We start from the raw sequence: 18,898 nt of genomic DNA, 5'->3' as shown, positions 1-18,898 counted from the left end.
TAATAATAATGACTTGGATTTATATAGCGCTCTTCACTGACCCAGAGCGCTTCACAGAGTCCATTATTCGTTCATACACACTCATACCGGTGGTGGTAAGCTACAATTGCAGCCAGAGCTGCCCTGAGGCAGACTCACGGAAGCGTGGCGAATAATCATCGCCTACGGCCCCTCCGACCACCACCAACATTCATTCACATGCATTCACATTCATATGAGGCAAGTAGGTATATATATATATATATAGCGCCTTTCAGGAGACCCAAGGCGCTTAACAGCTAAGGGAGGGGGACGGGGAACAACGTAACAACAAAATATTAATCAAACGGAAAGAAAAGAGAGAAAAAGGGGAAATCGGGCAGAGTCATTTACAAATTTGGTGAAAAGGTGGGTTTTGAGTTGGGATTTGAAAGAGTGCAGGGATGTAGCACTACGGATGTTTGGAGGGAGTGAGTTCCAGAGGGTGGGTGCGGCCACAGAGAAGGCTCTGGGACCAACAGTCTGCATGTTGGTGGTGGGGATGGAGAGGAGACCGGAGTCAGAGGACCGCAGCCTCCGGGGCGGAATGTAGGGATGGAGGAGGTCCGATAGGTACCGGGGAGCAAGGGAGTGAAGGGCTTTGTAGGTGATGATGAGGATCTTGAAATTGATGCGGGACTTGACTGGAAGCCAGTGGAGGTGGATGGGGGTGATGTGGTGCCAGGACTTGGTGCGGGTGAGAACCCTGGCAGCAGAATTTTGGACATTGTGTTCAGGGCATTACTGGGTAGCCCTATGAGGACAGAGTTTGCATAGTCCAGACGGGAGGTGACGAAAGCGTGGATGAGAGTCTCTGCTACGGAGTCGGGGAGAGATGGCCGGAGTCTGGAAATGTTCTTGAGATGGAAAAAGGCTGATTTGGTTATTGTTTTGATGTGGGAATGAAAGGAGAGGATAGAGTCCAGTATGACGCCCAGGTTGCGAACTTCTGGGGAAGGGTGGATTAGGCAGCCGTCCACTTCAAGGAGGAGGTCTCCAACCTTCCGGAGCAGTTACTGCTTGGCCACAACCATGAGCTCAGTTTTCTTGCTATTTAGCTTCAGGAAATTGGATGACATCCAGGCCTTGATGTCAAGGAGACAGTTGACGAGGTGCTGTGGGGGGAGAGGGGTGCAGGGTGAGGTGCTGAGTGTCATCAGCGTAGGAGTGGAAATTGAGACCATGTTTCCGGATGATGTAGGGCTGGGCGATATGACCAAAAACGTTATCGCGATAAAATTATAAAATTATTTTCATATAATTCGATATCGATAATTATCGTCGATATAATGTCTGTCAAGTTTAATTAACTTCTTATGCTGCTGCGAATGTCTCAAGTCGAGTTGATGTCGTCATCAGTCCGCGCACGTTAGCATGACAATAAATATGACACTAAAACTCTCTTCCGCCACAATATATTGAAACGACGTCCACTGTATACCCCACACTACTTAAACGTGGCCTCAGAATTCAAAACACACACATACTCGGCACGTAAATATATAAAACAACGCCGTGCAAGCTAATTAGCCTAGCCAGCCTGTTTATAAGTGGTGTATTCCATGACAATGTGCTAAATATTACACTAAAATACTCTCTTCCGCCACAATATATTGAAACGACGTCCACTGTATACCCCACACTACTTAGCTTGGAAATCGATATATCGAAACTTTGCGACCACGTTTCATGTTTATTTCAAGGAAATAATTTATCGCGATAGTTATCGTTATCGTTTTATCGCCCAGCCCTAGGATGATGTGACCAAGGGGGAGCATGTAGATTGTGAAGAGGAGTGGACCAAGAACGGAGCCCTGCGGCACACCTTGGTTGACTGGGGCAGGGGTGGAGGTGGAGTTGCAGATGGAGATGAACTGTTTTCGGTTAGTGAGGTAGGAATCGAACCAGGTGAGAGCGGTCCCAGTAACACCCAGGTGGTCAGAGAGGCGGTTGAGGAGAATGGAATGGGAGACCGTGTCAAAGGCCGTAGATAGATCCAGGAGGATGAGGAGGCTGTGACCGGAGTCGGAGGCAATGAGGAGGTCGTTGGTGACCTTGGTGAGGGCAGTCTTGTGCTGTGGTGTTTCCTGAAGCCAGATTGAAAGGGTTCATAGAGCTCATGGTTGGACAGGTGTTGGTGCAGTTGGGCAGCCACTGCTCTTTCCAGGATCTTGCTCAGGAAAGGAAGGTTGGAGATCGGACGGTAATTCCCAAGGTCATCTGGGTCCAGACCAGGCTTCTTCAGGATGGGCGTGACTGATGCTGTCTTGAAGCTGGGGGGTACCCTGCCCGATTCCAGGGAGGAATTAATTATTCCCACTATGGTAGGGCACACAGCAGGTAGGCCAGCTTTGACCAGGACTGTGGGTAAGGGGTCAAGGGAGCAGGTGGAGGCCTTAGCCTTGGTGACTAGCTTAGCCACCTGGAGAGCGTTGACGGGTGCAAAGGAGGAGAGGGAGCACTGAGGCGGATTAAGAACGGGGGGGGTGAAGTGCCCAGCACCCCCACCCCATCACACATTGGATTGTGAGTGGAATGTGGGGGGGGGGGGGGGGGGGGGGGGGGGGGGGCAAGGATTGAGATGGTGGTAGATGGAATCCACTTTTCCCTGACAGAAGTCCTGGGCCCTCATTTATCAACGTGACGTACGCACAGATATGTGCTTAACCTGTGCGTACGACCATTTCTAAGCAAAGTGTGGGATTTATCAATTTTAACTTGAACTTGACTTTGTGCTTATGTCTACGCACAGCTCTGAGCATGCTTAGCTGACGCCCAGTGGTAGAATATCGTTACTACGGCATATGCGCTCCTCAGTTAATGCATTAGTTTCAACGCGGAAATAAGCTTCCGTGCATTACTTCCAACACTGGCGTGTTCAACTTCTGTATGACCCGTAATTCATTATAGTTCATTGTAAAATAGCGACAGTAGTGTAATTATAACAAGCTCATGCGGGAACAAGAGGTTGGCTTGCTTGTTTGGCACGGGGGGCAGAAGCAGAACACCCACCTCCAAACGCCATTAAATATTGTTTCAAATAAAAAGCGACATACTATTATTTTGTGTCATGTTTCCAAATAAGATTGGCCACAACGGAATGCTTTCTACTTCAATTTGTTGATTAGAATAGATTACCTCGCTCCGTTGAAACTTCACTGAGCTCAGCACACAGACATGATAATAATAATAACAACAACAATAATAATAATAGCTTCATTTTACATAGCGCCTTTCAAGAGACCCATGCAAGGTCGCTTTACATAGATGGGGGGGGAATAACAAAGTAATAAAGATAGTGGACAGACTATGTAAATATGATGATGGGATTCAAGTTCGCGTTTTTATTGATCATAGGCATGCTGTCAGAGTATGATGTCATAATCAAACATTCTAGAACATTTGTTGTCACAGATCATGTCATAATAGAACATAGGCTACATGGCATGGTCCATCGTGATACTGTACTGTTATTACTGTACCACCCATTGTGGCAACAGCTTGTGAGCTCCCGCACACAAACATGATGGAATTCAAGTTCATGTATTGATCACATAGGCAGGCTACATCATACATGGCAGTGAGATTCATTGTTCTTGTATATGCTCTCGTATTATTGTTTATATAGGCTACCCAATACTGACATCAAAATAGATTGTATGCCTCTAGAAATCATATGCAGCAGGTAGAAAATTGACGGAAAATCTGTCGCGATTTGGAATAAAATTGAGGAGAACTTTAATCCCTGGGTATTAATCAAACAAAACGGAACAAGGCAGACATATTCCAGCACGGTCTTTATTAGTGTTTGCGCTGCCCAGGCAGCAATGGTTAATAGATATCATATCCGACATCACCGTACGTGTACACGTCTGTCAGCCTGTCTCATAACACGCTTCCCTCGGTTTAGTCCATTTTTCCACATTTCATGGGGGTGTTCCATTACCGTATATGGTTAATCGGGGTGGTTTTGGTATGCAAATACGTGAAAGTGTGCACGAGGGACTTCCGGTATGAGAGCAGACGGGTAACACGTGCGATAGAGCTCCTGGTCAAATGAGCGAAAAAACGGATAAAAAAGGACCCGAAAAGTGATTAAAAATGAAAATGCACACAAGAAGTAAGGAAGAGACAACGATTGTGAAGGAAAGAGAAATGGAGAACACACGAGAAGAAGAGAATTTGAAGAAACAGAGTCCCCGAAGCGAAGCCGAGAAGAGACAGGCGGAAGAAGGGGGAGGTCCCGCTGAGGCAGACACGGGAATGCCAGGATGGGCCGTGGTCATGCAGGCCGGGATACTGGAGAACATAACAGCGGCGATAAAACTGAACACGGACAGTCGGACACGATAAGGAATGATATTGGGAAGCTATGGGAGGAATTGAGGAAGGAACAGGAGGACTTCAGAGGTGAAATGAATACAGAACTCAAAAGGGTGGAGGAGAAGATGGCGGAACAGGACAGAAACGTGACCGAGTTACAGACTAGGACGGCACAAGCGGAGGAATGGAACACAGAGATACACGAGGTATTAACATGTGCGATTCAGAAACAAGAACAGATGGAGACAAAGATGTCGGACATGGAGGGGAGGTCACGGAGAAATAACATCAGAATATGGGGATTGAAAGAAGGAGTCGAAGGGGAATCGGTGACCCATTATGTAGAAAAGCTTATCAAGGAGCAATTGAAGGAGACGGGACTGGAAAAAATTGAGATTCAGAGGGCCCACAGGGCGTTGGCTCCGAGACCGAAACCGGACAGACCTCCGAGAGCGGTGATTATTAACTTTCTGAGATTTGAGATTAAGGAATTGATACTCAGAACCGCGTGGACCAAGAAGATTGAAATCGAAGGGAAAAGACTATCGTTTGATCACGATTACTCGACAGCGGTAGCAATAACACGCAGGTCCTACGCGGGACTGAAGAAAACTCTGAAAGAAAACGGAATGAGATTCCAGTCACCCATGACCTCGCTAAGGATTCACTGGGAGGAAGGGACGGTGACGTATGCGATGGCACGAGAGGCAGCGCAGGAGATGAGACGACGGGGGATGCAGATGGCGGAGGACGGAGAAGGAAGGAGACAGGAGGACCAGACGCGGAGCCTGCAGCAGAGATTGGAGGGGGCACGCAGATGGACCAGAGTAGGAGACCGAAACCAGGGAGAGGAGGGAGGAGAGAGGAGAAGGCCGAGGTGAAACATGACAGAACGAGGGCGGAGACGGACGAGGAGGCCAGAGACGGAGAAGGAGGGGAGAGGAGGCGGGAGGAGGCGAATGGATGAGTACACGCACAAGAGATTGAAAAAACTATTCAAATAGAGACAAAATATAGAAACTGAAATAACATATGCATAAACACACATTCTCAGGTAGAGGCAGGATATAGAAATGAACACAACGTATACATGGACACATAATACACAAGCTGATGGAGGAAATAAATGGAAATATAACTAGGTTTGATAGACGAGACACAGAACATACTGAAACAAATACATAGACACACGCTGCGAGTAACACAGTTGGGAGGGATTAAGGGGATAAATGGACATCACATAGAAAATAGAGGGGAGGAAAAGAAAGTAAAAAGGGGTACACAGGAGACACCGCACACGGGTATGGGAGGAAGGAGGGACATTGAAACATATGAGTCACATTGAGAGGGACCTAGGAAAAGAGGGTCTTTGGTCAGAAGGAAGGACAGAGCGCTTTTGACCAGGAGCTCGACAGCAAAAAAAAAAACAGTAAGAAAGCTGGACAAATATGACTAGCGATTGGGGGTAAGGGTTTCAAACCCCCAAGCCGTCAGGAGGGGGCCTCTCGCTAGGAGAGCAATTACCCCTCACCCACCAGCAGGGGACAGGGGGGGACACAGGGACCCCCCGAACGCCTTGGGAGCACTTTATGTAAAGTTTATGTTTTTTATTTATGTTAATCATTATATGTATTCGGTGAAGAGAGCGGAGGCTCCAACCGGAGGGGGGAATGAATGTGACATGGGGGGGACTGACAGACGAAAGAAGAAGAAAGATGACAATGGTTAAAGGTATAAAAATGATGTCGTTAAACGTTAATGGAATGAATAATGCGATAAAGAGGAACAAAGTGATGTTGAAATGTAAAAAGAGTGAGATGGAAGTGATTTTTCTGCAGGAGACACATTTGGTAGCACAGGATCATGAGAAACTGAAGAGATTTGGATATGAAAATGCATACTATAGTTCCTTTAAACAGAACCCGAGGAGAGGAGTAATCACGTTAATCAAAAACAGTCAAATTTGAATTGATCAAGGAAGTAAGAGACAAGGAGGGAAGGTTTGTTCTGGTGAAGGGGAAAATGGAGGGCCAAATGGTTACGTTAGTGAATGTTTATGCACCCCCAGAGAGTGAGAGGGATTTATGAGACCATTTTTGATATGATAGTGATGGAACTAGAAGGGATATTGATATGCACGGGAGATTTTAACGTAGTACTGAATCACGACCTAGACACCACGAGTACTAGAAAAGGACGAGCACCCATCAGTAGATATATGAATATTCAGATGACGGAAATGGGAATTACGGGTGTTTGGAGGGGGATGCACGCCATGGACAGGGAATACACACATTACTCACACCCACACGTGACATATGCGAGAATAGACTACTTTTTGATGACGACGGGGGACAGTTACAGGGCACGGGAGAGCAGTATAGGAGTGGCGGACATATCGGATCACAGTGCCATATATCTGACAGTAGATCTAGAAGGGAGACGGAGGAACACGATTTGGAGACTAAATGTAGGAATATTAAATAACAAGGGGGTGGTGAGTCAGATCAAGGAGGAGATAGCCAGATATAAGGAAGAAAATGACAACGGGGCGGTAGACCCAAACATTCTATGGGACACACTGAAGGTGGTGATAAGGGGGAAATTGATGGAAAAAACAGCAATGCTGAAGAAGGCCAGAACGGAGACATATCACAATCTGATAGGGAAGCTGAAGAAGCTAGAGGGAAGACACCAGATATCAAAAGAACAGGAAACGCTCGGAGAAATCAAAGAAGTAAAGGCCAGGATAAATAGGGAATTATTGACGGAAATAGAAAAGAAAGCGAGGTTCATGAAACAAACGTACTATGAAGGGGGACCAAAAGCGACCAGACTGTTGGCTAGGAGAATTAGGACGCAACAGAAGTTGAACACGATACACACAATAAGGGATACAAAGACTAATGAAATATTGAGGGACCCAGCTGAAATAGAGAGGACATTTAGAGAATACTATGAGAAATTATACACACAGCCAAAAGCAGCGGGAGAAGAGGAAATAGAAGCATATCTGGAGAAGCTAGAGTTACCATCGATAGGGAAAGAACAGAATGAAGAATTAAATAAAATAATTACGGAACAAGAACTGGAAGAGGCAATTAGTAGAGCTAAAAACAACAAGTCTCCGGGGAGCGACGGATTCCCATCGGAATTCTACAAGACATTTAGAACTGAATTAGCACCCATGTTAGGGGCGGCGTTCAGACACACGATGGAAGAGGGTAAAATGCCCCCCTCGTGGAAGGAAGCCATAATCACCACGATACCGAAGGAAGGGAAGGATAGGGAATTATGTAGTAGTTTCAGACCTGTGTCCATACTTAACGTGGATTACAAGATGTATACATCGATAATATCAAAAAGATTTGAGACGTTTATGCCAGACATTATAGATGAAGATCAAACTGGATTTATTAAAGGGAGACAGACACAGGACAACGTGAGAAAGACATTACACATAGTAGAGGAGATACAAAAACAAGGGGGTAGCGCGGTACTGATTAGCCTAGATGCAGAAAAAGCATTCGACAGTGTGAGCTGGACATTTTTATATAAAACATTGATGAGGTTCGGACTGAACGGGAGGGCGATGAAGATGATCAAGGCGCTATATCAAGAACCGACAGCGAGGGTTAAGGTGAATGGCAGCTTGACGGATAGAATCAGATTAGAGAGGGCTACCAGACAGGGATGTTGTCTCTCACCGACGCTCTTCGCCGTTTTCATAGAACCACTGGCACAACTGATCAGACAGACCGAGGACATTAAGGGAGTAAGGATAAAGGGAACAGAATATAAACTAGGCCTATTTGCAGACGACGTGATAGTATACATGAGGCAACCAGACAAGAGCTTCCCGGCACTGATGGATCTACTGAAGGAATATGGCCACTACTCAGGATACAAACTAAACGTGACAAAGACACAGACCTTAGCATGGAACTATAACCCAACGACGGAAATTAGAGAACAGTACGGGATAAGATGGGACATGGACAAGATTAAATACTTAGGGGTGAACATCACGAGAGGGGTGGAGAAACTGTTTGAGGCGAACTATCCACAGATAAATCAGAACATCAAGAGAGACTTAGAGAGATGGACAGTAATGCCCTTGGACTTCACTTCAAGAATAGAGGTCATTAAAATGAACATACTATCAAGGTTACTGTATCTATTCCAGTCACTACCGATACAAATACCACAGAATCAATTCAGGGAGTGGGACAGACTGATATCGAGGTTCATATGGGCGGGGAGAAGACCACGGGTCAGATATAAAACACTACAACTACCAAAGGAAGAGGGAGGGATGGCAGTACCCAGCCTACAAGATTATTACTATGCAGCACAACTGAGAGCAGTGACGTGCTGGTGTAACGACAGATATGAGGCAAGATGGAAAGACATTGAAAAAGAAGGGGAGGGATACAAGGTACAAGCTCTGGTGGGAGATGGGGAACTATTTAAAGAGAAAGAGGGACTATTAGATCCAATCACCAAATGCACCTTGACCATATGGAACAGAGTAGTAAAAACACACAAATTGGAGAAGCAGTCAGGGGTCCTGAGATGGGTAGCACATGACAAGAGATTCAAACCAGGGAGGTTAGACCATGGATTCAGAAGGTGGGAGAGGGGGGGGGGGGCAACAGCGATATGCAAAATGATAGAGAATGGGGAAATGCAAACACTACAAAAATTAAAGGAGAAATTTGGACTAGAAAACAAGGACCACTTCAGATATCTACAGATTAGAGATTACTATAATAGAGAAATAAGAGGGGACAAGGAAGAAGAACAGAATGGAATAATTAGGATGATAGTAAGGGCATACGAAGGAGGGAAAGGAAGGGTAATATCAGCACTGTACCGGGCTATAATGACCAGCAAGGGACACACGACCGATTATATAAGGGAGAAATGGGAGAGAGAACTAGAGATAGGAATAACAGGGAAGGAATGGGGGAACATATGCAAGGTGCAACATTCAACAACAGGATCGAGGATATGGAAAGAATTTGGATGGAAAAACATAATCAGATTCTTTATAACCCCAGAGCTGAAGGGAAAATATGCACCAACACAAAGAGCATGCTGGAGGATGTGTGGGAAGGAGGGGGCAAATCACACGCACATATTCTGGGGATGTCAGAAGCTGAAGGGGTATTGGGAGGAGATAGGGGAAGCAATGATCAGAATATTAGGATACGGGTTACCACAAACAGGACTGGTGCTTTACTTAGGAGACCTGACACACGAGGGAATACAAGGGGGGGACAAATATTTAATAAAGATAATGTTGATAGCGGCCAGAAAAGCAATAACGAGACTGTGGTACAAGGAAGACCCACCGACAATAGCACAATGGGTAGGAATAGTGGAATAAATACAGGATATGGAGAGGATAACACACATGCTGAGGTTACAGGAAGAGAAATTTGGGGAAAGATGGGGAAAGTGGGAGGATTATAAAGGGAACGAAAACAACATCACAGAGGAAGAACCAAATGCAACACAAGAGGGCGAAGGGTAAAGGAGGAAAGAAGTTCAAGGAGGGTCTCTGAACCCATGTCACACAACTATGCTTTAGTTAGTATTTTCTATTTTTTTTGGGGGTATTACAATTGCTTTATGTTTTTATACTTTATTATTTATGTCTGTTTAACGGTGTGATATTAATATTCAGGGATGATGTGGTTTGTGTATGGGTGAATCAAAAGGCAAAGTGAAAGTTAATAAACAAAAAAAAAAAAAAAAGGACGTAGGATAAGGGAAGAAAGAAGCTCAAGGAGGGTCTCTGGACCCAGAGCACACATACATGCCTTTAAGTCAGTATTTATCATCTTTGAGTAGGAATTACATTTTTATACCTGTTTAAGGGAGGTACACAATCAGCCTTTGTATTAAGTACCTAGAAAACAACTGTAGGGGAACCAGACAACTAACCATGATACCCATGTAAATATGTATGTGCACTGTTTTTCTTTTCTTTTTATTGTGATGTTAGTTTTTTTTTTTTTTTGTAAGTGCTGTTTGTCTATAACTGTTAACACTTTGGTTGCCTAAGGTTAAATTCATGATATACCATAGATTGCCAGCGCTATTTGTCTATGGAGAAGGTCCCCTTCTTTGCAGGGCTATAACTTTTTAAATTCTATTGCTACATTGCCATTATTAGGGCCCATTCAAAGTCTTATATGTATTGTTCATTGTGTAGCAACGTTAAACTTTTTCATTCACATATTCATAGTAAAGTATGGTCTAATGTCTAAGTATGTTTTCATCTCTTTCTGCAGCTTTCTCCAGAACGTGATCTATAGCCCCAAATACATTATATTGATGATGCAATACAGTTTTATGGCAATCAGCGCGATATAAAAAATTACAACTAGACGTACTTCTAGAAGTTACTACACGTCATCTGATGTTGACCGGATGGGCTAGGGGCCGTTTATAATTCCGTGGGCAGCGTTATACCAATCATCTAATGTGGGTCAAATGTTGATAATAGCAGTTAGTATCGAAGACGGTAACGTTACACGCTGAAACTCACCCCAGTCTCCGCGCGCCGCTGGGCGATCATCGTAGAGTTGAAATCTTATCATTATGGGATGTAAATTTACCCGGTCCATCTCCAGCTTGTATAATGGTATATACGTCCAAATCATGTTGTTTATCGAGTTATTGGCAATCGATCACTGTGTAGCGTGACGAGCCAGAGTCGCGGGACCTATAGCGAGCACCCGGAAGTACTACGGACGTAGCACAACCTCTATGCCACTTCCTGTTAAAGCGATTGCGCCGATCGGCCACCAGATGGCGCTCCTGAACCGCCAGAGAGCTCAGTGGGTCCTGCTGGTGGATCTCAGGCCAGCGGAGGGGACATATGAATCCGATCGCAGATTTTTGAAATATTGATATAAGGACGCTGTACAGCGTCCCCCGGCAACTTGAGCATGGCCAGCAATGACGTCAAAACACGTTTCATGGCAGTCAAAGTGTTAATAAAAATTTAAGTTTAAAAAAAAAAAGTGTGCACGAGCCTCAGCGTAGAAGCAAGGTGACATTTATCATGACAGGTGTGCGTAGGACCTGTGTACGCACGTGTGATAAATCCCGTTTTTTTTGTGCGTGCACACATTCTAAATTCTGTGCTTACGTGTGGAAATAGAAGGTTTTCTAAGGAAATTTGATAAATGAGGGCCCTGGAATTTTGAGGGGAGGTCGGTGGCATCTGAAGGGTGAGGGGTGACAATGGGGGAGAGCAGGAATCTCTGATTGGAATCTGTCTCTCACAGCTGCGTCTGCGGGTCCAGATGGGAGAGGAGAAGTACCAAGCCTACGCTGTGATGGTGAGGCAGCTGAAATTCTTTGAAGATGTTGCTTTCAAAGGTTAGAAAAACACTGTATATGCTCAAGCATTAGCAAACTTAATAAAGGAATCAGAATCTGAAACTTTTGTACAATCATATCATGTAAATGCCTGTGTAGATTATCTTTTGTACCTCACTTTTTAGTATGAATGCAGAAAATGTAGACGGGTTTTCACATTACTTATGCAATGATTGAGAGTACTTCAGAGCAGACTGCTTGTCATGCTACCTTGTTTCATTTGTAATACTAATATAAAGGAGTTATTTATAATGTAAACTAGAATGTCAAGAACTATGCTGTATCTTTTAGAAACACTACACGTCATTCATGCTGCTTTTTGTATTTGATGATGCACAGGATCGTGTAGATGTATTTTAGATATCTACACGCTTGTCTTCCTAATAAAACAAAATTTATGTCATTGTGTTTTTCATTTCACACATGTTGAAAGCAAATGGAAAGGAAGCACACACAAGGAAAATACATTTCAAGCAAAAGGGATATTTCACTTTAATCTGTACTAGGCTTACCTCTATGTAAAGTAATCTACAAGTGAGCTAATGACTACTGTACCACCTAACTGCTTCCAATGAGCAGGTTGGCACCTTGCATGGTTGCCTCCGGTGTCGGTGTGTGAGTGAATGGGTAAAATGTGAGGGAAAACATTGTAAAGCGCTATAAAAATGCACCAATTAAGTAAGACTGCTGATTTTCTACTAAAGTGAAATATCCCTTTAAGGCATATATTACTTAACACTTTGGTTGCCTAAGGTTAAATTAATGATATACCATAGATTGCCAGCGCTATTTGTCTATGGAGAAAGTCCCCTTCTTTGCAGGGCTATAACTTTTTAAATTCTATTGCTACATTGCCATTATTAGGGCCCATTCAAAGTCCTATATGTATTGTTCATTGTGTAGCAACGTTAAACTTTTTCATTCACATATTCATAGTAAAGTATGGTCTAATGTATAAGTATGTTTTCATCTCTTTCTGCAGCTTTCTCCAGAACGTGATATATAGCCCCAAATGCATTATATTGATGATGAAATACAGTTTGATGGCAATCAGCGCGATATAAAAAATTCCAACTAGACGTACTTCTAGAAGTTACTACACGTCATCTGATGTTGACCGGATGGGCGAGGGGGCGTTTATAATTCCGTGGGCAGTGTTATACCAATCATCTAATGTGGGTAAAATGTTGATAATATCAGTTATTATCGAAGACGGTAACGTTACACGCTGAAACTCACCCCAGTCTCCGCGCGCCGTTGGGCGATCATCGTCGAGTAGAAATTTTATCATTATGGGATATATTATTACCCGGTCCATCTCCAGCTTGTATAATGGTATATACGTCCAAATCATGTTGTTTATCGAGTTATTGGCAATCGATCGCTATGTAGTGTGACGAGCTAGAGTGCCGGAACCTATCCCGAGTGCCCGGAAGTAATATGGCCGACCAGCAAAACCTCTACTGCGCTTCCTGTTAAGCGGTTGCGCCGATCGGCCACCAGATGGTGCTCCTGAACCGCCAGAGAGCTCAGTGGGTCCTGCTGGTGGATCTCAGGCCAGCGGAGGGACATTATGAATCCGATCGCAGATTTTTGAAATATTGATATAAGGACGCTGTACAGCGTCCCCCGGCAACTTTAGCATGGCCAGGAAAGACGTCTAAAGACGGGTCCCGGCAGTCAAAGTGTTAAGCATTACATCACGAGACAGAGTGGGTTATAGAAATTAGATCACGCCTATGGGTGGATGTTAGGCCCGAGGCGCAGCCGAGGGTCGTTAGACCACCATAGGCGTGATCTAATTTGTATAACACACTCTGTCGTGTGATGTAATGCTTTTATACAATGGCCGAATTCATCCAACCTTATTGCTATACAATAAACACACATTAACACTTTGACTGCCGGGAGCCGTCTTTAGACGTCTTTGCTGGCCATGCTAAAGTTGCCGGGGGAAGCTGTACGTCGTCTTTATATCAATATTTCAAAAATCTGCGATCGGATTCATAATGTCCCTCCGCTGGCCTGAGATCCACCAGCAGGACCCACTGAGCTCTCTGGCGGTTCAGGAGCGCCATCTGGTGGCCGATCGGCGCAAGCGCTTAACAGGAAGCGCATTAGAGGTTTTGCTAGACGTCCGTATTGCTTCCGGCCACTCGGTACATGTCCCGTGACTCTAGCTCGTCACTCTACATAGCGATCGATTGCCAATAACTCGATAAACAACATGATTTGGACGTATATACCATTATACAAGCTGGAGATGGACCGGGTAATAATATATCCCATAATGATAAAATTTCTACTCGACGATGATCGCCCAACGGCGCGCGGAGACTGGGGTGAGTTTCAGCGTGTAACGTTACCGTCTTCGATAATAACTGATATTATCAACATTTGACCCACATTAGATGATTGGTATAACGCTGCCCACGGAATTATAAACGCCCCCTCGCCCATCCGGTCAACATCAGATGACGTGTAGTAACTTCTAGAAGTACGTCTAGTTGGAATTTTTTATATCGCGCTGATTGCCATCAAACTGTATTTCATCATCAATATAATGCATTTGGGGCTATATATCACGTTCTGGAGAAAGCTGCAGAAAGAGATGAAAACATACTTGTACATTAGACCATACTTTACTATGAATATGTGAATGAAAAAGTTTAACGTTGCTACACAATGAACAATACATATAGGACTTTGAATGGGCCCTAATAATGGCAATGTAGCAATAGAATTTAAAAAGTTATAGCCCTGCAAAGAAGGGGACTTTCTCCATAGACAAATAGCGCTGGCAATCTATGGTATGGTATATCATTAATTTAACCTTAGGCAACCAAAGTGTTAATTGAAGATTTATTGACAACCATCCGCAGAAAAAGTAGTTCCAAAAAAAAAAAAAAAAAAGAGAAGTTGCCTCCGTGTGGGAAGCAGCTCTGAGGTGCGCTGTTTCAAGGCAAGAATGAAGTGACCTGTGTGTTATTGGTTTGATTGAAATTTGTATTAATGTCCGCCTTGTTTCGAACTGTTAAGAACTTCATTCTTAGATGCTTCTATAGAAAGTAGGTGCAAATGCTTTTATTTTAACCTTTCTATAGAAGCAGCTGGGAGGTGCGCTGTTTTAAGTGAGCGTGGGTTATTGAATTGATTGACTTTTATTAATATCCGCCTTGTTTCAAACTGGTTAGGCTTAGGCCCTCTTTCGAAGTCGGTTATGCTTAAGCGTTTGGAATCAGGGCTGGTGGTCTATCGCCCTGCTCTAAAGGTAAACTCTAAGCATAATGTTCAATCAATTCACTAACCCACGCTCACCTAAAACAGTGCACCTCCCAGCTGCTTCGATAGAAAGTAGGTTAAAAAAAAAGCCTCCCACGCGTTACTCCTCACCAGAGTCTGCGCTGTCTGGTGAAAAGATGCGACAGGCTGCCTCCTCGTGTACCGGAGGGGACACGTGATGCAAGGCTTCTATCCTCACTACAGGTGACCAGTGGGAGGCATAGTCTAGCAACGTTCAAGACAGGGGAGGGGAGAATTGGTGATACGAAATTGGGATGGGAGAAAAATGAGAAAGTGGATTAAAAAAAATGTATTAACAGTGAAATGAATGTCCTTTTGACGAATGGCATCTAACAGACTTCCCACGATTTATATTTTGTTCCGCAATTACTCATGACCCACCAATTACATAATCCAACATTGTGTAAGAAACGCATTCGCCGTGACAATCGTTTTTGAATTAGTCGTTATGACGCTTTCAACACATCCATTCGTAAAGATTATTGTCCGCCATTTTGGTTTTTCCTATGAAAAAGTTGAACTGGCAGAGCGATTGTAATTCGGTTGTGGGCGGGTTCTGGGATCACGAGCGTGGGTTATAAGAAATAACCACGTCTAACTTGACTGTTTCAGCCAATCAGAATCAAGAAATTTGCATGCCATTGTATAATAACTCATATCACATCTTCTGTATACCTTTATTGTAAATAAATAAAACATGTCTCATGTACAAAACAAACTCAATAGTGGATGTTTATTTACTGGACAATATTTCATCACCATTGATGGACATCCGAGAGATACTGTAACAAAGTTATTCTTCCAAATGTTTATTTCCATTCAAAAAAACAATCAAATGTGTTGGGCAATCGGGTACCAGTCCTGAACTACTTGTGCTTCTTCTTCTTGAGGCTTTCTTGAGGTTTCTGGCTGGTTTCTCCACTGACCTCTGGTATGGCTGGCTGCCAGGAGAGGGGGTTCTGTCTGAACATGGGCCATGGAGGAAGGGTCAGCTAGAAGGAAAGACAATATGTTATTCCCCCAGGGTTGGCACTGCCTTCTCCACATAACTTCACAGCAGAGATGTGGTCCATGATGCACAGCCAGGAGGCAGAAAGCCATGGTGGACTATTGGACAAACAAGTAAAATGACTGAACTAATTATTAAGGCTATCTGCACTAGCCAGTTGAGCTTCCAATACAAGTGTACACCTCCCACAATACATTGGAATTCACCCCATTTTCCAACATTATTCATGTAGCACACTGACAAACAGGAAAACATTGTACCAACAACACTGATGTGATAATAGGTGATTCTGCTGTAGGCTATATCAACGATAAGAGAAATACAAAGATATACTGCTGCTACCGTGATGGAACTGTTTGTGAAATAATGAAGCAAATTCCAATAACCCTATCTGAAAACATAGCAGCCAGGAAATTAATCATCCATGTAGGAGCAAATTACATCTCAAATAGACAGTCTGGAAAGCTGAAACATGATTTTATTGAATTGCTGAAAATGCTGGATTCCACAAATATTGAATCCCAGTGGCCCCTTACCAACAGTCTCTAAATTTACTGAACGATTCAGCAGACTTCTCCAGCTAAACAAATGGCTCTCTACTGCTTGTGTGCTACACAATGTAAATTACATTGCAAACTTCGACATGTTCTGGAGACATGAACAGTTGTTCCAAAAGAAAGGATTTTCTCTAAACAGATCTGGAGGAAAAAATTTCACTTCACATATATTCTACTCCATTGACAACGGCCTTGCAACAAGTACAATAACACAACCTAACTCTGATGATGTCAAGACGATAAAATCGCTATCAACCAGGTCAAATCGCAGAGGACATCCACAGCAGGCCGATCGCTGAGGGGTCGAATCGACTGGATCTGATCGTGGAGGACATCCACAGGATGACAGCAGAACTATCAGCACCCCCCCCCCCCATATTTCTTCCCTTGATGATGTCAAGACGATAGATCGGGGATCACCATCGACTGCAGACTGCATTTTAAAAACTAAATCAAACCATAAACAAGGTGGCCTATTGGGATGTTAGATTCTAATGTAAAAAACTGATTTTATATGTTTGCACTTTATGTGCTAATTTTATGCCTGTTTTTTTTCTGTTGTGAAGCACTTTGAGCTGCAATTTTTGTATGAAAGGTGCTATACAAATAAAGTTTTATTATTATTATCCACTTCCATTCATTTGTGCTGTGCTAGGCTAGCTTGCAGCCGGATAGCTTTCTACTGAACGCACAGAGGTTCTGGTATTGGTATCCATCTTCTTGTCTGACTATTCAATAAATGGACAGAACATGCAGCTTGACATACAGTCCGACTGTCCTTAGGTAGTTATTATTGTATTAAAGGATTATTAGACCATATGAATATATATGATAAATGGTTTCATGAGTTGTACACATATATATATATATACACACACACACTCTGGTACATATTCACACACTCTTCTGTGTTCTGTCCCTGGTCCTGACCACAGGTTTGTTTTGACCACCACCATCAATGTTGCCCGTCCAGCAGTCAGAACAGAATCTGGGGTGATGTGGTGGAGATGCTTTTGTAGTGTGTGCACAACTTTTGACTAAAGGTTTCATGCTGCTTTGTGTGTTCTTGAACACTCAGTGGACAAACTGAATGAAATACTTTTTCTCCAAATATCTGAACTAGGGTGTATGTTGAATTCAGCTATTGAAAAAAAACTCACCACACAGGACACCGCAAAACCAGCCAACACTATATACACCGTCCACCCGAACTGTTCAATGACAAGGCCATATATGAATCCAATCACCTGGAAGGCAACACAAAGAAGAACTGTCATTTGTAGCTACATACAGGTGTATTAAGCACAGTACCTTGCTTGCATATTGCTTTTTTTCTTTCATATCTTTGGATAGTTACCGCTGAGACGAGTATTATTCCTTGGAATATCTGTTCAGCCAACTTCTGGCCTTTATAATCCTGCAACAAAGAAAAAACATTAAATATTTAAAATGAAAGAAATGACCCCACAACTTCATACATTATATAACTACTACGGTATATATGGTGGAACTGGGATTGCACGGTCTGCTTTATGTTAACTGACAATTAGTCAATAGGATAATAAGCAGCACATTTTTAAATTACATTATTGTTTAATTTGATGTGTGGAAGAAGCCTAAACGTTGTAATCCTAAAGAGTAGTGTGACATGATAATATATTCCACGACAGTAGTCGACTCTTAATCCATATGTGACCCGAACACCCCCCCCCCCCCCCCCCGCCCTGTTGGCAATCAAATGTGTGGATTGAGTCGAGTTATGTTATGAGTCGGGGACTTTATACCAAACTAAATTGCCTGAGTAAACTTGAACATGAATCGAGTCGGTGTCGTAGGATGGAGAGGTGGCCTAGGCAGGTTAACGTGACCGGCCGCCATCCTGCAACTGCTAACGTTACCTGGCTGCATTAAGTGAAATGTGGCTTTGGATAAAACAATTATGTATCAAATGCGTGGAATACATTTGTCGAACTAACGTCATTATCCAATGAGGTATCTCATAAAATATCACTAACGTTAAACGAGGCACAAGAAAAAGCTATTTGACTAACGTTAGCTTAGTTTACGGGTCAGCTACTCTGTTGAAGAAACCGAACACTAAACATAACATTAAACGTCATAATCTTACCATATGTGTTGGAATTGAATTGAATATCGACAACATCTTTCTGTTCAACGGATAACTGAAATTAATAATGATACAAAAAAGTCTGTGTTTGACTTCCGTGTTTCAAAACGCTACGTAGTTCTTTGCGGGACCCACGCGGCCGCTCTCGAGCGTCAAAACAGC

At 43.4% G+C, this 18,898-nt stretch overlaps 2 protein-coding genes across 4 annotated transcripts in view; one reads left to right on the top strand and one right to left on the bottom strand.

The window, feature by feature from the left end:
* Positions 1–12,072, top strand: part of nek4 (NIMA-related kinase 4) — a 38,625-nt gene extending 26,553 nt beyond the window's left edge. For all 3 annotated transcript variants that reach the window (XM_084315988.1, XM_084315987.1, XM_084315986.1), the window contains exon 16: positions 11,646–12,072. In XM_084315988.1, the coding sequence (XP_084172114.1) occupies positions 11,646–11,744 (99 nt within the window). In that variant the 3' untranslated portion in view covers positions 11,745–12,072. The remainder of the gene's footprint in view (positions 1–11,645) is intronic.
* Positions 12,073–15,705: 3,633 nt separating this feature from the next.
* On the bottom strand, positions 15,706–18,873 carry spcs1 (signal peptidase complex subunit 1). The gene is made up of 4 exons (XM_084316919.1): positions 18,737–18,873; positions 17,966–18,025; positions 17,769–17,855; positions 15,706–16,034 (listed from the first exon to the last, which is right to left on the bottom strand). Exons 1-4 carry the CDS (start codon positions 18,770–18,772, stop codon positions 15,909–15,911), a joined length of 309 nt encoding a protein of 102 aa, XP_084173045.1. The 5' UTR covers positions 18,773–18,873; the 3' UTR covers positions 15,706–15,908.
* Positions 18,874–18,898: the final 25 nt, after the last annotated feature.

Source organism: Notolepis coatsorum (assembly GCF_963971535.1).
Source record: "Notolepis coatsorum genome assembly, chromosome: 6".
Classification (NCBI taxonomy): Eukaryota; Metazoa; Chordata; class Actinopteri; order Aulopiformes; family Paralepididae; genus Notolepis; species Notolepis coatsorum.
The sequence above is the reverse complement of the archived record's forward strand: the minus strand, read 5'-3'. Positions and strand labels throughout refer to the sequence as shown.

What these genes read in the sequence shown, in the direction of transcription:
- spcs1 (XM_084316919.1), bottom strand. Translation starts at nt 18,772, where the DNA reads ATGTTGTCGATATTCAATTCAATTCCAACACATATG. An exon ending in ATTCAATTCCAACACATATG is followed by an intron (nt 18,026 to 18,736) that starts GTAAGATTATGA and finishes TCTTTGTTGCAG; the next exon opens with GATTATAAAGGCCAGAAGTT. An exon ending in GTTTTGCGGTGTCCTGTGTG is followed by an intron (nt 16,035 to 17,768) that starts GTGAGTTTTTTT and finishes CTTTCCTTCTAG; the next exon opens with CTGACCCTTCCTCCATGGCC.